Source organism: Hyperoodon ampullatus (genome assembly GCF_949752795.1).
Source record: "Hyperoodon ampullatus genome assembly, chromosome: 9".
Classification (NCBI taxonomy): domain Eukaryota; kingdom Metazoa; phylum Chordata; class Mammalia; order Artiodactyla; family Ziphiidae; genus Hyperoodon; species Hyperoodon ampullatus.
Genome location: NC_136922.1, coordinates 41170508 through 41189576, shown reverse-complemented (window position 1 = coordinate 41189576; position 19069 = coordinate 41170508). Strand labels below are relative to the sequence as shown.

General features: G+C 34.2%; 1 protein-coding gene across 6 annotated transcripts in view; it reads right to left on the bottom strand.

Moving 5' to 3' along the window:
* DGKB (diacylglycerol kinase beta) overlaps positions 1 to 19069 on the bottom strand; it is a gene marked incomplete at both ends in the record, with an annotated part of 651556 nt that overhangs the window by 502782 nt on the left and 129705 nt on the right. For all 6 annotated transcript variants that reach the window (XM_079711689.1, XM_079711690.1, XM_079711693.1 and 3 more), the window contains 3 exons: positions 8548 to 8667; positions 12946 to 13020; positions 16181 to 16230. In XM_079711689.1, coding sequence (XP_079567815.1) covers positions 8548 to 8667; positions 12946 to 13020; positions 16181 to 16230 — 245 coding nt within the window. The remainder of the gene's footprint in view (positions 1 to 8547; positions 8668 to 12945; positions 13021 to 16180; positions 16231 to 19069) is intronic.

Below are 19069 nucleotides of genomic sequence, written 5' to 3'. Positions count from 1 at the left end.
TCTAGAAAACCACATGTGCTCTAGTGGAATGATGAGATCCTGCTAACAAATATCGGATGCTATAGCAACCCACAAATTCTTGCCTAATATCAACAGTTCAACAGCAGGTCCCAACCATCATAACCGTCCACCAAACTGAGCACTCCTCAGAACAGAGGCGTGTTTGCCTCACCTCTGTATACTTTACTCCTAGCACAATTCCATAAACAAATCAGTGAATAAAGGAAGAGAAAATACTCTTGAGTGGAAGATTCTGAGAGTTGAAAACCTTGGCAGAATATGTTAACCCTTGCTTAATAGTAGGAATATGCAAATTTCATGATGGTGGTTAGCTCTTATAAGGAAGTAGAAGGGTGGGATGGGATGGGAAAGAATGACACTTAAAAGTAAGTTAGGGCCTCCCTGGTGGCGCAGTGGTTGAGAGTCCGCCTGCCGATGCAGGGGATACGGGTTCGTGCCCCGGTCTGGGAGGATCCCATATGCCGCGGAGCGGCTGGGCCCGTGAGCCATGGCTGCTGAGCCTGCGCATCCGGAGCCTGTGCTCCGCAACGGGAGAGGCCACAACAGTGAGAGGCCCGCATACCACAAAAAAAAAAAAAAAAAAAAAAAAAAAAAAAAGTAAGTTATTCAGGATATTCTAAGGCTTCAGTTGGGGGATTCCTTATATGTTATAATTGACATTAATATATTTTTTTATGTCTCAAATAGAAAATTTAAAAACATAAACTTTTATAAGGCTCTAATTACATTATTATTTTCTTTACTTCTCTTTTACAAAATATGAATGATTTTAATCTCATGGAAAGATGGCAAAAATATTAAAACTATATTACTGTATTTACTTATAAGTCTCTATCATTATTTGCCACAGTAAAACCTTGAGTTCAATTAATTCACATTTTAGCAAAACAACTGTAATTATTATTTATTCTTCTAAGTAAAACTCTATATAATATTATAATAGCTATTCTCTATTAAATACATTGTTTAAGATTGAAGTAAAATGAAATAATATGATGCTTAAGATTCCTTACAAGGAGGTGAAGATATTAAATGAAGTTATTATACATCATTACTTTTATTACAATCATTTTCTGTATTAACATGTAGTCCTTGTACATCATGTACCAAACTATATCAAACTCAGATTAATTTTAGACATCATTTATTGGTATTCTATAGAAACCACTGCAGGTCATGGTTTTTCAGGTAGTCAAGTTGCCACACTTCTTAGAACATGTGGAGCTAATACTTTTTTTTTTTTTTTTTTTTTTTTTTGCCGTATGCGGGCCGCTCCCACTGCGGAGCACAGGCTCTGGACGTGCAGGCTCAGCGGCCATGGCTCACGGGCCCAGCCACTCCGCGGCATGTGGGATCCTCCCGGACCGGGGCACGAACCCGCGTCCCCTGCATTGGCAGGCGGACTCCCAACCACTGTGCCACCAGGGAAACCCGCTAATACTTTTTTGAGCACCTATTATGGTCTGGGGCACTAATACAAATTCTGTGGTAGTGAGACAGTATAAACATGTCCAGATCATCTTGTTTCTCTGGATAATAAAATATTAATTATAATGCTTCCTAACTACTTTTTCCTATTCCCAATCAAGAGATAAACCACCAGATTTGAAGTACCCAATTAAATCCACAGTAACTAATTCCTACATTAGAACCAGAAATGTCAAATTTGCATCATAATATGAAACATTAACGAAAATGCTTTCTGGGAGATAATTCTCCATGGGTCTCTTGAATTTCTGCACATTTTGCAAGCAGAAGAACTGTCCTTTTCTCCAAGTTATCTTTTCAAAGGTGTTTGAATAACATACAGCCTTGCACAACAGAGATGTGCAGAGGGCAGGTTTCCTTAGTGTCCGGTATAATAAAGATAATTTCTCCCTTCTAAGCAAAGGTTTAGCAAGTTTGTTTACTGTGTATTATAAAAGATTTAGTTTCCCCAAGCCAGGGGTTCTGAGCTCTGATGCTGTGCAAGGCAATTACTTGGACCTCTCTCCATCACCCCAAAGAGACTTCATGGGCCAGGAGAACTAGCTCAGATGTGAAGCTCCTATTGCTTCTTTGCTGTGAGTAAACAAGTTTTTGTTTCTGACCCAGGCACTCATGTCCTCTGCCAGCACCCATGGAACTGTGGCAAACTCACTTGTTCCCTTGCAAGTAGGGTAACTCTCAGACCCTTCATGGTTCTTGACAATGCTCAGCTTCATTTTCCTGACAAAGAACTAACAAGTTCTCAGCAAAAGCACTTCTGCAGAAGGTGCCATGGAGGGGACAGCAGAAGACAATGGTGTTTCAGGTTTTTTTTCAAAGCTTAAGAAATAGATTTTATAGTAATTTCTGAATCCAGTTCTGGTCTGCTCAAGTCATATGATTTCTAGTATCTTTATTATGTGAATGGAATGCTTTATATATTTGTTTAATTTTGCTATAGCTTCCAAACTATCTATGTTTTAAAATTTCTATTCCTTCAAATAAGAATAAGATACCCTGATGTTAAAAGTTAGAGGTTAATTTTTTTAAACATATTGATAAAGTTAGCATTAAGTATTAGTTTAAATAATTAGATTAATGCTCAAAAAGACATTTTTAAGTGAAAAGGAGAAAAGAAAATTTAATTTTCATATGTATTACTGTTCTCATAAGCCTTGTCATTTTATTTTTAAATGAGTGTCCATTACATGTGAATAAGCCTCCTCCTGTTGAAGAGCACATATGGACTAAGTTAGCTGGCATTTTCCTTATCAAAAAATAAACAAGTCTGAACGTGGGTGTTCTGTCAATCAGAACACTTAGCCATGTTACAGGCTGCCACTGATGCACAAATCCATTACCCCGACATAAAATGCTCTACCAAAAAACAAATTAAATCACTTTATAGCTCTTAGCCGGATACATTGCCAGAATATTCAGAGGATGAAATATGTATGTGACTTCAAGAGAAGAAATTGAAACCAGGAGCCAACTACTTCTAAGCAGCGCAAATTAAACGCCAACGCTATGTATTTTCATGTCTTGTCTTGTTTGTCTTATTTAGATGGTAAACTTACTGGGGAAGGGGGAGACTCTGTACCTTACTATATTCTATCAGCCAGTAGAGCATATGCCTCTTAGTACTTCCACTGCAAATAAATATTTATTGTCATAGAGAGGAATTCATTTTTATAAAAAAGCAATGAAGAGGGAATCTGGCAGGTTTGATTCCTGGCCTCTGATGAAAATGTGGATAAGCCATTTCACTTTTCTTATTTTCCTCTCTAATAAAATGAAATAAAACGAAAGTAACCACTTTCCTCACCCAGGCCATGGTGTGAGGTTTCATTATACAATACCTGTGAAGTCAATTTAGCTCCTCAGAAGACTGGTGTTATATAAACAGCAAATATTATTACCATCATTGGGTTGAGTTGTGTAACATCCCCGTGTTTCAGCCAAAAGATTTGAGAAGGATGCTTGTAGGCTTATGATACTTTATTTCATAAAAGTTGTGTTCTCCTGGTTTTTTCATTACCAGACATTACTCTTAATAAAAATTTATTCCTGATATTTAGTGAACACTGTATTTTATAATGAAGCAGTTCAGTTCTGTGCATGTGTCAGAGAAATGTTTAATGAAACACAGGCAAATTAACACAGAGAGGGAGTGCCAGGGTCTTCCTCGCCTTCTAATCCCCTGTAAGTCAAAAGGAGGCTTTGAAGGGACGAAGGCTCTTTGGAAAATATTGAAAACTATTTCATTATCTTAGTGATTTCTAAAGTATTAGTTTTTTCTGTAAATACCTCCAAGATTGCAGACAGTGTTCAAGTGAACTAGGGCTCTTATAAATAATACCATTTTTTTCCAAAAGACCTCAAGGAGAAATTTCACTGATGTCACAGTCAAAATGCTCCCATCCCCCTGCCTAGCCAGGTCCCTGTTTCAACTGACTTCACTTATGACACATAGAAGAGCTAAGGTCGCAAATGGATTCCAACTCAAGAAATAATAAGTGCCATTAAATTACCTTACTTTTCTGTTCAAGGTCTCCAAAAAATTATAATGATATGAAAGAAACTGTTCTTTTAGACAAAAAGATGAACTATATCAGGCCTGAGAAAAGAGAATGCAGAAAGAAGTTTTAAAATTCTGAGGGGTGCTGCAATCAACTGCCCATCTCCAGATCCCACTTTCTGAAGTCAGCCTCAGACCCTAATAGTCTTAAGGTTCAAATGCCATTTCAACTGTCAGTAACATCACGTGGTTATTTTCCTTGAATGACCCAGTGTGGAATCTCAAGAATTGTTGCATTTATCCAGCTTCATAACTCCTTTCTAGATTGTGCAAACAGCAGAACAACATCTTAACCAAATTAAATTTTAAAAAATTGAGTGTGAAACATTAGTTTTACAAATATAGCTTAGTCTATTAAGAACACATCATCTTCTGCTTTCCATCATACTCATCAAGGGACACATTTCATCAGAAATCAGGAAGCAAACCAAAGAATTACTTCTACTTTATTGAATCAGGCAAAAAAACGTATCCTAAAACATTTCAATCAATGGCAAAGCTTAAACTATATATAGGGATTAAAGACCAGGACTCTGAGAACACAGAGTGAAATCAACATGCATAACCTTTCAAAAATCATACAGGCCAGATTTGGGCCCAACAATCCAAGACTAAGAAGTGAAGGTATCCTTATTTTAAGCCAGGCTCCTATTTAAATGTGTATTCCTGTTTTTATGATAATATGAATTCAGGAATTTTCCTTGAAAAACCTAATAATGATTACAGATTTCAGGAATTGGAGCATTATTAATTATCCTGTTCATCGAGGAAAACAAATGTTTGAACTGAGAGAATATCAGAAAAGGAAAGGGATATTCCTGACTAATTTCTTTTTACATGTCCAGATAAGATGACTGGCAAAAAAATGACCTAGTTAGTTAATAATCAAGCCAGGGTGAAGGCCAATTTGATAACCTTCACTGCCACTCTACTATCTCTTCATTAGTCCTTATGTCTTGCTGGGGTGGTCTAACTGAGCTAAACTGAAAAAAAAAAAATCAGATTTCTCTTTCCAAGATAATTTAAAAACAGTTAACACTCATTCTGTTTGTATGACAGATTAATGATAGAATAACTTGGGGGTCAGCAAAACTATGGCCCTTGGGTCAAATATGGCCAGCAAGCTGTTTTGTAAATAAAGTTTTATTGGAACACAGCCCTGCTGGCATTTAGGTGGTGTCTGTGGTGCCTTTTGCACTGCAGTGGCAGAGTCCAGCAGTTCCAACAGAGACCTTATGACCCACAAAGCCTAAACTATTAACTATCTGTCCTTTTACAGGCAAAGTTTGCCAATCACTAGAGCAGAGTTTATTGCTAGATACAGTTATTTTAAAAGGAAAAACATTTTCCTTCAAAATAAGATTTTTTAAAAAAGCAATTCTTTACTGAGATGAATGCTGACGGAAGAATGAGTAAGTCTCAGGAATAAATTTTTAATTGTAATCAAAATCACATAGGCCACCCAAACACTCGATTTTACTTCAGATGTAAGAGACTACACCATTTCTTACTGGGTCTCATGAAGTGTGAAGGACTTCTTGTAAGAGAAAGGAAATGACTTCTACTCCCTAGCATTTGATAAAGTATCGGGTTCTGATAAACTACAATTCTGATCCTAGCACCACAATGGGTATTAGGTAAAATAGAGTACTTTAAAAAATTCTGTTGGTGGAGAAAAATGAACCACAATAAAATCACAACTGTTCTACCTTACATTTCACGTGAGGACTGCTCTCCCAGGTCAATATTCTTATCTGGGTAATTGGGCTAATACACCACGGTCACTTTCAAATACACTGTGGTATTTAACATGCACTATCAATTAGCATCTACTCCCTGAGCTCATAATTGACAATAGACAAGAATATATAGGACAACATAACAAGACAGGCCTCACAATAAATGGCTGAATTCAACCTAAAGCTTCTAGATTTCCAATCTCATAAGCAAAAGTGGGGGGCGAAGTAGGAGGGAATACCATGAATCAAATTCTCTACAGGTAATAACAAAACACATTTACTGCCTACAGAAAAGGAAATAAATCTCAATTACTAAAAAAGGCCCTCATCACTCAGTTGTCATTGTGTCATTACTGGTTTGTAAAACACTTACCATGCCTGGGAATTAAAAAGCTGTTTTTAACAAATAGATGCTCTGATTTGTGATCATAATTACATAGCTTTTCCATTTTATTAAAAGTCCATTTTAAAAACATTATTGACTTATTCTTTTTTTAAGAAGTGAAGAAAATACTCTCAGAATTGTTCTTCACAAGGGAACCATCCAATCTCATATTCAAGTTGATCTACAAATGTTAAATAATGTAGCCCTGCCATCTAGTGGCCATCACTGGGAACACAACTTTGGAACACAGCTTGGGTTTCTTTGAAACCCTGAATCGATTTCTCCTATTAGGCTCCAAAAAAAAAAACCTTTTAACGAAAAACATAACATATAAATCTAAGAATATGAATATAAAGTAAATTATGTATCATTAACCTGATGGACATTAATGGCAAAGAATTGTCACTCCGTTGAAATAAAGTTACTGCTACACTAGAAACTGATGAGGTATATTGTATTTGTTTAAAATATTTTTAGTTAAATCCACATAGATTTATGGACTATATTTACCAATGCTATTTTCATAATTTCACAAATATCTGTATTTATGAATAAAACTAAAGAATTTCTAAGCAATATTTTCCAAAAGAAAACATTATTTCAAAATCTTTCTGTGATATTAAAAATATAGATGACTGTATCTCCATTTCTGTACTTTCCTGTCCAACCTTCAACTACCAAATAATTTACTTACTTCTTTCATTCTCTCATACAAGAATTTCCATAAATATTTAGAATAAAAACATTTTAGCTTTAAAAATATAAAATTCCCTTTGGGAACCATTATCAATAGAATTTCTTGAATAGTCATTTGTCAACTATTTTTCAGTATAGAATATACACCAAACCTTACAAAGTTAACATTTAGTCAGTTTTCTTTCTGTTTTCTCCCAACAGTCTGATTTACATATGCTTTTGACAGAAGGTATATTAAACAATAAACACATATTTATGATACAGAGATATATAGTAAGTTATTACAAAAGATACTAGGTTATGTATAGTATAAGAACATCAGATACAAGAAGTATTGCTTCATTAATTTGCAAAATGTAGAAATATGTATCTATTAACAATAAGGTCTATATTAACTTTGTTTTAATAAATTATTTACTTTAAGGGTAATTTCCTATTTATCATCTGTTAGTAATTTTTCTTTTCCTTCCTCTGACCATGTCTAAAATCCCGTGGGCCTCATGAAGGCTAAGATTAACCTGAATGTAAACGAATTTGAAGATCCAGGTGAACTGGAGGCAAATTCTACCATCTGAAACTCATTTATATATTCCCAAACCCATATGTAAATATGTACAAACCTATTTTTGTATACTCTCACATGTTTTACAAACACAGACTGCTGCAAGATCTCTTGAGAACTGTCTTTAAAAAAAACTGGTATCTTGAGTAACTGTGGTATAGTCTTGAATCTGAAAAATCATTATTGCTGGTAACAGGAAGCATGAAAAATGTGGAGGTCAGCAGCAGAGTGGTGGACATTACATTCTTGCATCTCAAAACTCTAAATATTCTATGTGTCAGGGTGCTTTCCATCAGTAATACTCTGAATCTAAGTATAAATTTTACTACACTCATGTTATAGTTAATTCTTATTTATTAAGCTAAGTATAAAAATCTAGTGTTGACTCATTGGATTTTTAAATTAACTATTACTAAAATTCACACCAAGCCGGGGCAGCAAGATTTGGACTCAAAGTCACTATCATATCACATTCTGATCTTATGTTGATCTACTTTATTCCCCAAACCACCAGTTTTAATTACCACTGTAGGCAATGATATAAGAAAACTTTGACAGGCTTAGAAGGAAGAACTTTGACAGACTGTTGATATGTAAGGAAAACATTTACACACACACACACACACACACACACGTATATATACTCAACCACCTCTATATATAATTGGCTCCCCCAAGTATGGGTTTGGTTATCAATAAAATAGATCTTCTTCATGGGGAGGGGGAGTACAGAATGGGATGGAGCACCACAGGAACCACAGAATTCAATAATACTGGGATGTTTCTTGCATTAGATAAAATAAGGTCAATGTTTTTTTTTTTTTTTTTAAACAAGATTGCACTTTAAATAGTGGGAAAAAAAGAGAGAGATTATGTATTAAATAATATGGTAATACCTAAACTGAATTAATATATTTGTGGCAAGTATTATTATACAAGGAGTTACTGTTAACTTGTACTGTGACATACGTATTAGAAGAAGCAGGCACTCACTATATACTTAATGGTAGAAAATAGCCAGATGAATGTATAATCAAAATGTATAAAAGAGAACCCCACTGACTTACCACCAGGCCACTCCCTCTCTGTAAATGCTTACATTTTCTAAGCCCAGGAGCACAAGAAGTGGAATTGTTGTCATGCCTCCTTGAATCCATTCCTCCAGAGAGACTGTTCCATCATGATCATAGTCAATTTCTTCCATCATTTCATGAAGGATCTGGAGAAGAAGAGATGAGGAGAAACTTGAAATAAATCAATAAAATAAATTTCATATGACAACAAAATATTGCACTGAATTGGTTATAATAAACTGTGACTAGCAGCTAAGTAGAGGGTTGAGGTAAATATCTAAATAACTCGGTACCATGTTAATCCTATTATTGAGCATAGAGTACCTTTGCTATGATTTCAAATACTTACACTGATCAACTTTTATAAATAAATGCTTAACTTTTTAATATTTTGTCACTGGATGGTACAGCTTAAACAAGAAGGTATCTCTAAGCATGAAAGTGATCTTTAATTGCTTTCTTTAGATTACTTTAAAAAATTCAAATATATGCCAGATAATGACAGACCAAATTAACTTCATGGCAAAGAGCTGAAATAATTCTTTGCTAAGTGGTGTGGGGCGGAGGAATTAAGTTGCTTTTAACTGCCTATCAGAACGTAAAGGAGCCAAGAAGTTAAACAATCAAATAATTTTTTGATTAGATTTCTTTTCTAAGGAAGACTTGCACAGAGTGTCCTAAAATGTTCTCTGTAGTGTCTGTTTGTAATATATTTATCTCTCAGCTGCATAGTGCTAATATTAGCTGTTAATTCGAAGGGTTGTTGTGAGGTCAAAGGTGCTAATACATTATAAGTATCTTTGAAGAGTATCTAGCACATATAGTAAGTGTAATATGGGTGTTGTTACTGTTATATTTGCTAATATGTATTACCCAAACATATTACCCTTGGCTGCTGGGAAGGCAAAGTACCTGCCATCTAATGGCACCGAAGTGGCAAACATGGTAGAATCCAGTGAAGGAAGTAACTCAACACCTTTATCTAATATGGAACTTTTAATCAATTTGAAAAAAGAAAGAAATACAGAGAGCATTAGAAGAAAAATTTGAAAAGGTGCAATAAATGGAATAACTTGATATGTAGACAGAAGTATTATTTGCCTCAACATCCCTGAACTTAGTGGATTGGTGTCTTTCCTCAGCAAGTTTTTGAAAATCAGATTATTTTCCTTCATTGAAACAAACTTATCTATAGGTAGCGGAAAGAGACTCTTTGGAACAAAGTGATGTTGAAATAATTATTTTGTTACACTCAAAATGAAAGACAAGGGAAATCATTTAGAATTGGGCAAAATGGCATAAGGTCTCATTAAAAGGCCCTCCCCCTTGAAGACACTCTGATGAACTAACAAAAATGAACAAATGAGGAGAGAAGTAAAACACAGAGTGTTTGTTTCAGAGGGCTAATACTTTCATACTGTACTTAATAAATCTAATGGTAGAATCTGGGTTAGTTTTTAAAAACTCCCTTCGAGGGCATCTCAGTCTACCCTGAGCCATCAACCTGAAATGTACAATTCTCTTTAGTTATTATGCAAACTTACCAGGAGTCAGACAACGTGTACAAATGTACACACATGTTTAAAATGGGGAGAGCTGCTGAATCATCAGGCAGGATGAAGCAGTTACTATGACAGCAAACAGCCAAGTCTTTTATCTTTACTCTTTATACTGACCACAGAAAGGGCAGACTTGTCAGTATGTGTCGCAAATGATTAACAATGCTATATAGCTTTTTATTTGTATTTTCCAGTAGGTATTTGTCCTAATGAGGCTGCCCAACCACTAACTGTTCCTTCTTCAGAGCATCCAGATCCCTCTTTTCTCAAACCCCCCACCGCCAAATATGGTCATGTGGTGGTGCCTCCTTCTGCTTTCAAAGCTGATTGAAAAAGACCCCCTTCCAGGCTTCCCTGGTGGCACAGTGGTTGAGAGTCCGCCTGCCGATGCAGGGGACACAGGTTCGTGCCCCGGTCCGGGAAGATGCCACATGCCACGGAGAGGTGGGGCCCGTGAGCCGTGGCCGCTGAGCTTGCGCGTTCAGAGCCTGTGCTCCACAACGGGAGAGGCCACGACAGAGGTCCGCGTACCACAAAAAAAAAAAAAAAAAAAAAAAAAAGACCCCCTTCCCTCTATTACTCCAGTGAGGACAAGAGCCTTGATTGATAGGTGAATTATTTCACATGAACATAGGAGTGCATGTATCTTTTACATTTACAATGTTGTGTTTTACACTAATATAACCAGAAAAGGCAGCAGAACTTATGAGTCCTTTGATTTCAGTGAAAATAGTATTAAGATGAATCAAGCGGTATTCTTAGAATTAAATATGTTACCATCTACTTTATTATTCCATATGCAAACTGCAATTTTGTTAATGATACCCGCCACTCATCATGTGCACGGCATGTGTGTTTCCATGTTGAAAAATAAAAAAAGGAAAAAGAAAAATCAGCTGAGTTAAAACTTAGAAAACCCTAATCCCAGTAAGAACGGTGCTCTCCCTTTCCATGACATTGCATTGACTTTGTTGTACTTTAACCGCATTAGTTTGCAAAGCAAGGGAAAAGCTATCAGACTGCTCCTATCACATAATCATGCCATTACCATGCTGTTGACTGCATAAATGTGAATTTATGTGGTTAAATAGGAGCTTTGAATTCATATAAAATGTAAACCATTTACATAAAATTGATTTGTATTTACTTAATTAATGTACAATATGCTAAACTTAGTTGGTTTCAAAGAGAAACTAAAATCAATAACATTCTCCCCCAAATATTCCTGTGGCCAAAGTAAAAGTTTCAAATCATGTTTGTTTTAATACACATTTGAATAATGTTGTAACTTTGGTATACATCTATTGAAAATAAGAGGTTTTTAATGCTCTTATAGGCATTGTTAGATACTATTTCTTGAAACAATTTGATTAAAGTTTCCTAGCTCGATCTTTAACTAGCTGCAGAGTTTTGGGCAAGTAACTAACATTTTGGGGCCTCCCAGCAAGCCCACTCCTGGGCATATATCCAGACGAAACTATAACTCGAAAAGATATATGCACCCCTATGTTCATAGCAGCACTATTTACAATAGCCAGGACATGGAAGTGACCTAAGTGTCCACCAACAGATGAATGGATAAAGAAGACGTGGTACATATATACAATGGAATATTACTCAGCCAAAAAAAGAATGAAATAATGCCATTTGCAGCAACATGGATGGAGCTACAGATTATCATACTAAGTGAAGTAAGCCTGACAAAGAGACAAATACCATATGATATCACTTATATGTGGAATCTAAAATATGACATAAATGGACTTATCTACAAAACAGAAACAGACTCACAGACATAGAGAACAGACTTGTGGTTGTCAAGGGGGAGGTGGGTGGGGAGGGATGGATTGGGAGTTTAGGGTTAGCAGATACAAACTATTATATATAGAATGGATAAACAACAAGGTCCCACTGTAGCACAGGGGACTATATTCAATATCCTGTGATAAACCAGAATGGAAAAGAATATGAAAAAGAATGTATATATATATATATATATATATATATATATATATATACATATATATATATATATATATATATCTGAATCACTTTGCTGTACAGTAGAAATTAACACAATATTGTAAAGCAACTATACTTTAATAAAATAAATGAAAAAAAACTGGGGGTCTCAATTTCCTCATCTGTAAAATGAATAAAATAGTAGTATCTACCTTGTAGAGTTATGAGCCTTAAATAACACATATGCAAAGATAACAGTGCACTGTGCATAGTAAACCATCATTATCGTCTTCTTAATCATCTTCATCCTCTTTTAGATTGAATATTTTAGCTATTTCCATATAAGGAAAATCATGGCAATCATAAAAAACATGTCAGTTCTGATTTTTTTGTGGCATGGTATGACCTTAGCAGTGTCATCAGCAGCTTCTGTTCACCTACACCTATATTAGACTACCATGCAAATTAATTTCCATGAGGAAGAAAAGCAGAAGTTATCATTACTAAGAGCTTCAGAAAACCACATATACTTTTTCTTGTTCAGAATCCACTTTGGCTATTGATTAGAAATAGTAACTTAAGAGTTATCAAAAGGCATATACACACCATTATATATAAAATAGAATACTAATAAGGACCTACTGTATAGCACAGGGAACTCTACTCAATATTCTGTAATGATCTATATGGGAAAAGAATCTAACAAAGAGTGGATACATGTATACATATAACTGATTCACTTTGCTGTACACCTGAAACTAACACAACATTGTAAATCAACTATACTCCGATAAAAATTTTTTTAAAAATCAAATGCCAGTAATATATTAGGATTGCAAAAAAGATGAAAGGGAAAGGGGTCTTCTAGAATGTAGCCAACAGTTAAATCATTCCTATACCTACTGGATTAAGTTCAGTGACGTCCCATTCAAGGTACTCTGCCACATGCATCATCTGACTGATGATATTTTCTAGTTCCTGGAGGAGAGGGAAGGGAAGGGGAGAGAGGGAAGGAAGGAGAGGGAAAATGAATACAAGGTCTTAGTAAGTTCTTCAACTTTGACTTACAGGAATTGATTTGTTCAACATGTAGCTCAAAAACTAAAGGAGTGAGATGATTAATTTTATATAAAAAGTAAACATATGCCTCTTCATTTTAAAGGTCTACTTAACTATACATAAAAGAAGAGCTTAAATATACATTCCTTTGTACTTTGTCTAGAAACCTTCACCAGGAGAGGGCACAACTATACAAAGAAAGGTTTTCTTCCAGGAGAAGATTTTTAAGAAAATTTTTGTTTGGAAAGCAGCATCTGATGAAAGTAGGAGCCTGCATATTTTCACAAAAAGCTGTGATTTTTAAGTACTGACCCCACAGCTTGAAAACAGGTGTGGAAGGGTGGGAGGAAGGGTTTGAGGGCAGCTGAGAGTTTTATGTTTATTCTGATACACTGAGAACGTATACTGATGGTTCTAGCCATTTACTGGTAAAATTTGCTCTGCTAGAGGTGTGTTCAGGTTAAGGTTTGGAGGCTAAGTGCATGTAGAGTTTATTTTATGAGGGGACAGAATTTTAGTCTGAATTTTCACATTCTTCTGCTCAACATCAACTCTTTGAAGAACTGCTGGTTAATATATATGCCTTGGCTAAATAAATTATAACATTTTTTCATACTGATTTATTTAATGTTTTAATTTTTCTGTATCTTCAGAAAAGATTAAACATACTTTGTGAATGCTAATAATTTTAAGGGTAGTCCGTCCATGACAATTAAAAGCGGTATTTCATAGTATGATAATTTAAAATATAAGAAGTATAAAGAATACGGCTTGAAAGTATATTAATAAGATTTATTCTACTAAAACCTCTGATCTAACGTACGTGGTTAATATGCATAAAATGAAGAAGCAAATATAGTAAAAGAGGGTTTTTTTTGGGGGGGGGATTCATGGATCCCTCTGAGAAGCTGATGAAAGCTACACTCTCTCTCTCCAAAAATATATATATGGAATCATGAAAATGTTATATAACACAGGTCATCCCAGAAACAATGCAAATATAAATGTGTTTGTTACAGATGAGAAAAATTTTAAACACTAATCCCTTGCAATTAGAGACTAGAATTGTGTGTGTGTTTGTGTGTGTGTGTAACTAATCTTCCAGTTACTTTATCTTTGCTTATATACGCCTTAATGGTTTGGAACCGTTAAAGTCTCTGGATATGTTTGGAGGAACAGAAACTATTTTTGGTGGACTATTGTGTACACATGTGGTACTAGATAAGTCATTTAACCTCTCTGAGACTCAGTTTCCTCAACAGTAAAATGGGTATTCTAATAGTACCTAGTTCATAGAGTTGCTACCAAGATTAAATATGCTGTTACATGAAATACTTTTATCTTATCTGGCACAAGTGATCAATAAACATTAACTAGCATTATTAGACATACTGGTCATTTCTCAAAGTATTAATTTTCTTCTGTTGTGTCTCTAGTATATGAACATAGCCTTTAAATTTCAAAGACAAATGATATCAGAAGGTGTACTTCCTACCTGACAGTGAAGGAAATATCCTGGGGCAGTAAGTTGTATGGAGAAAATCATAGAAATTAAATCCAGACCTTTATTTTAAAAAAGACTAATTTAATCATAAACCAACTTATTTATCCTCAGCTCATTGTTTAATATTGGGAATATAGTTATAAATATTGCTAGTAATCTACTATATGTTAACCAAAAAATGGCCAGAGACCAAGAAAAGCATTTGACTGAATTTTCTAATCAGCTGCCAACCCGTGGCTAAGAGCCTAGTAAAGAAACATTGTTTTAATTTAATTAAAAAGAAAAAGAAAACAAATCTGCATTAAAAATATAATTTGCATTACTGTAGTCAGAAATGCTACAATAAGCCTATTGACATATGTAGAAGAAATCTAAACTTCTAGCCGTGAAATGCTACCAGAAAATGAGCAAATGTATCATGTTGCTTAATATTCCTAAGTGGAAAACTGAACACTACTAGGCACTTAAAAATAACAGCATTTGAAAAATTAGAAAGACCCTAACATAAGAAATCCCACAATCGCAGCATCAATTCAGATTGGTGGTCATTTCCTAGAGTAGGAATTATATATTTTTATCTCTCTCTGGAGAAACTAATGCACCATTATCCTACTCAGTGTTACATAAATATGTCTCCAACTTCACTGCTTTGCTTGTAAAAGTCTGTTTGAGTTCTGCCATAGAGAGATGCATCAGATGATGAGAGAAACTCATTATCAGAAATAATGTTTATTTTAATCAATATTAAATATATCAAAACATGTGTTTTTACATGTGCCTATGTACTTCAAAATTTCCATGTGACGCTTATTCTTTTGTTAATATTCTTATATTTCCTTCATAGAACAGGACATGATATAATATACAAAATGTTAAACAGAAAATACATCATTGGTGGAAACTGAGATGGATATACTCAGGAGGCCCTGATTTGAGACCTAAGAGTCTAACTTCTCCTCTGAAAACTGTCAATGATTTGCATGTATTACAAATAAAATAAACATTTAATTATTACTTTCTGTGAGATGGTATTTTTCTTCTATTGATTTTTATGAGTAAAACTATAGATAGAGTGCAAGTTGGATTTAAAATCAGATGAGAAGGGAAGTTTGCCGAAGCAGTTTTAAATATAATTACCCATTTCATCAATATATGTGAGTAATAGTACTTAAAAAGTGGGAAAATAATAAAATGATTGAATCAACTTCATAATTCCTTTAAATTCTACCTGTATTCTTGATATTTTCCTATATATATATACACACTCACTTTTTTTCTTTTTAGATCAATGGTCTCATCTTTCTCTTATATTTTATTCAGACAGGGTTGAAGTCTTTTTTATCTTTCTGTATATAAAAAGTCACTTTTTTGTAGTAAAATTATTCAATAGATCAACTGTAATCCTAACAGTTTCCTCAGCTCACTTGCTTTCAAAAAGTCAGATGATAAAAATGCTGTGTGAGTGCATGGAAATTATATTGTGTCTTCTGTGGTAATAGCTATAAATTTATTCATTGCATTTTTCAGAATAAACTACTTTGAAATTTTCACAGAAAATTTGAAGAAAAAAATTACCGAGCTGTCCAGGAAGCCATTTCCATCCGTGTCATAGAGGCGAAACATAACTAGAAATAAAAGAGGTGTTGAAAAAAAGATTATAGGTGAGTAAGATCAATCCTAGAATAAGGCATATTCTTTAAAATTTATTTTCTGTCAAAAACAAATACTACTAAATCCCTCCCCTCCTCAAAGCAATTGATTTGGGGATCATTTCTCAAGCTTAAAGATGAATTAATCATTAATAAAAATACTGGATATCAGATATAAATTCTACCAGTATTTGTTATATAGCTAGAAAACACTAAAAAGTGCTACTGTCTGTTTAAATTTGTATTACAAGATAATTAAATGGAAATTCAAAATAACAGAAGAGAAGGAATTCAGACATTCAGAGTCTGAATATTAAAGGACAGAGTGGATAAGAAGAAATAACTAATTCAGAGGTCTGGAAATCAATTATAATTTGGAATCTACCATCCACCGTTATGTGAGCTTAGTCAAACGCTGTTTTCTTATCTATAAAATAAGGATAATCACCCTGTCATAAGGCACATATTTGTTAGGGATAGGGGTTAAGAGGTACAAACTACTATGCATAAAATAAGCTATAAGGATATACTGTACAAGACAAGAAATATAGTCAATATTTTATAGTAATTATAAATGGGGTATAATCTTTAAAAATTGTGAATCACTGTTGCACATCTGAAACTTACATAATGTTGTAAATCAGCTGGATATATGTATATGTATAACTGATTCACTTTGCTGTACACCTGAAACTAACACAACATTGTAAATCAACTATACTCCAATGAAAAAAAAAAGACACATTTGTTGTGAAAGTGAGATGATACACACAAAGGTGTATCAAAAGCTGTAGGTCACTATACAAATATTAGCCATTGCTTTGATTAATCCTTAAGCAGTATGGGAAAGGAAAAATTAGTGCAAAATAAGGGAATTTTCCTGATAGGGGATGCAAAGACATAAATGGCATTATTATCATGGGTATAATGGTGTATTTGTTTAAATTGGAGATGTAGTTTCATAGGGTAACCACTCTTTGAACTAATCAAATGAGGAAAAAGACACTATTGGCTCTGTGCTAGGGAGCTCAGGAAAGCAGGATGGCAGAGGTCCATGCCTGGCCTGAGGATTCCCTTGTATAATTCACACACCACCAGGAGACTACAGAAGAGGCTGCAGGTGCCGTTTTGAGATAAACAGAGAAGAATGACACAGCTGTAAAAATAGAGGAGTGGAAATGAGGGTTTGTGTTGGGTTTGTATAATTTCCTGGAGAGTCTTGATGTCTGAGGTCTATAATATTAACCAAAGACATTGACAACTAGGAGACATAATTATGCAATGACCTTAATCTGTAACTCATTGTTATTTTTATATTTAAAAATAAGTATTATATTTCAAAAATTCTAAGATATTTATAAGATGCAAAACTAGTCTGCACATCACTAAAAGGAAAAAAATGCTGCCAATCTAGCTAATGTGTTCTATTTACTGTAAAATGGAAACAGACTTTAAAGATGTTGAAATGTAAGGGGAAATGTATACTTACTGAATTAAAGGATAGAATGTTAGACTTGCTAAAGAATGTAAATATCTTGATTTGCAAACCATGATAATTGTTCTCTGTTATATATTAAGTGAGAATAAAATTCAGAAAGAAACAAACAAAAAAACTTATCACAACATGGATACTAAGCATTTCAAGATTTTCTAGTGTAGCATAAAATGGTAAAAATACCTTTTTAAGTGGCAAGAATTCATACACCATTCAGAGAAGGGGTTAAGTACCAGGAACAAGGCAAGAATTTCCAAAACCTAACTATATTTTAGAATGAGGGACGCTTGTGACTCTGTTAATCCCTATTGGAGTAAATGAGTGCTAAACCATTTCATACAGCTCAGGTATATGGACAATTACCTATGTCTACTGGTAAATCTTGTTGGAAACATGAGCTCAAAGACATACACACAAGTGGGGTGGGTGTGTGGTAACTGTCATTCATTTTGGGCAGCATCTGAAACATCTTCCTAAATTCTGAAAGCCAGACTTTATAAAGCACAATAACAGATGAAAGGCCAGATACCTTCCTTTACTAGCCTGACTTGAAAATAAGGTTTGCACATGACCCAGCCTCTACCAAATGGAAGCACAAGCCCATATGATTAATCAGATGCTAGTGACCCAAGAAAAAAGGGGCTTCACAGAATCCATGGTGATGAGAGGCAGCAGCAACAGCAGTAATTGAAGAAAGGGGTGTGTGACAGGAATGGTAGCACTGAAAGGTGCTCTGTCTGTCCACAAAGAAGCAGTGATGGGTTGTCTTATGTATAAGAAAAGAGTTATAAAAACTATCTTTACTTACAAATGATATGTTTGTACATTTAGTTTGTACAAAATTCTATTGAATCATCAAAAAGAATTGGAACGTATATATATACACATTTCATATATATATAAGAATTTACATAATGTATATATATATTAGAACTTATGTAACTGATATGTTATCTATATCTTATTATTAGAACATATATCATATGTATTATATCTTATATTAGAAGTTATATAACTATATAATTAGATCTTATATAACATATAGGTTATATGTTTTATATTAGAAATTATATAATGTATAAATATTAAGACATATGTTTATATATAAATATACATAAGTATATGTATTTAGTGACACAGTAGGATTAAAAAGTCAATTGCAGTTTTACATACTTACGAAGAACAATTAGAAAATGAAACATAAAACGTATCATTTACAATAACATCCAAAAACCTAAATATATAAGATAAATTTATCAAGAGTTGGAAAAGACCTCTGTGCAAAAAATATAAAACTTCACCAAGAAAAAATATAGAAAA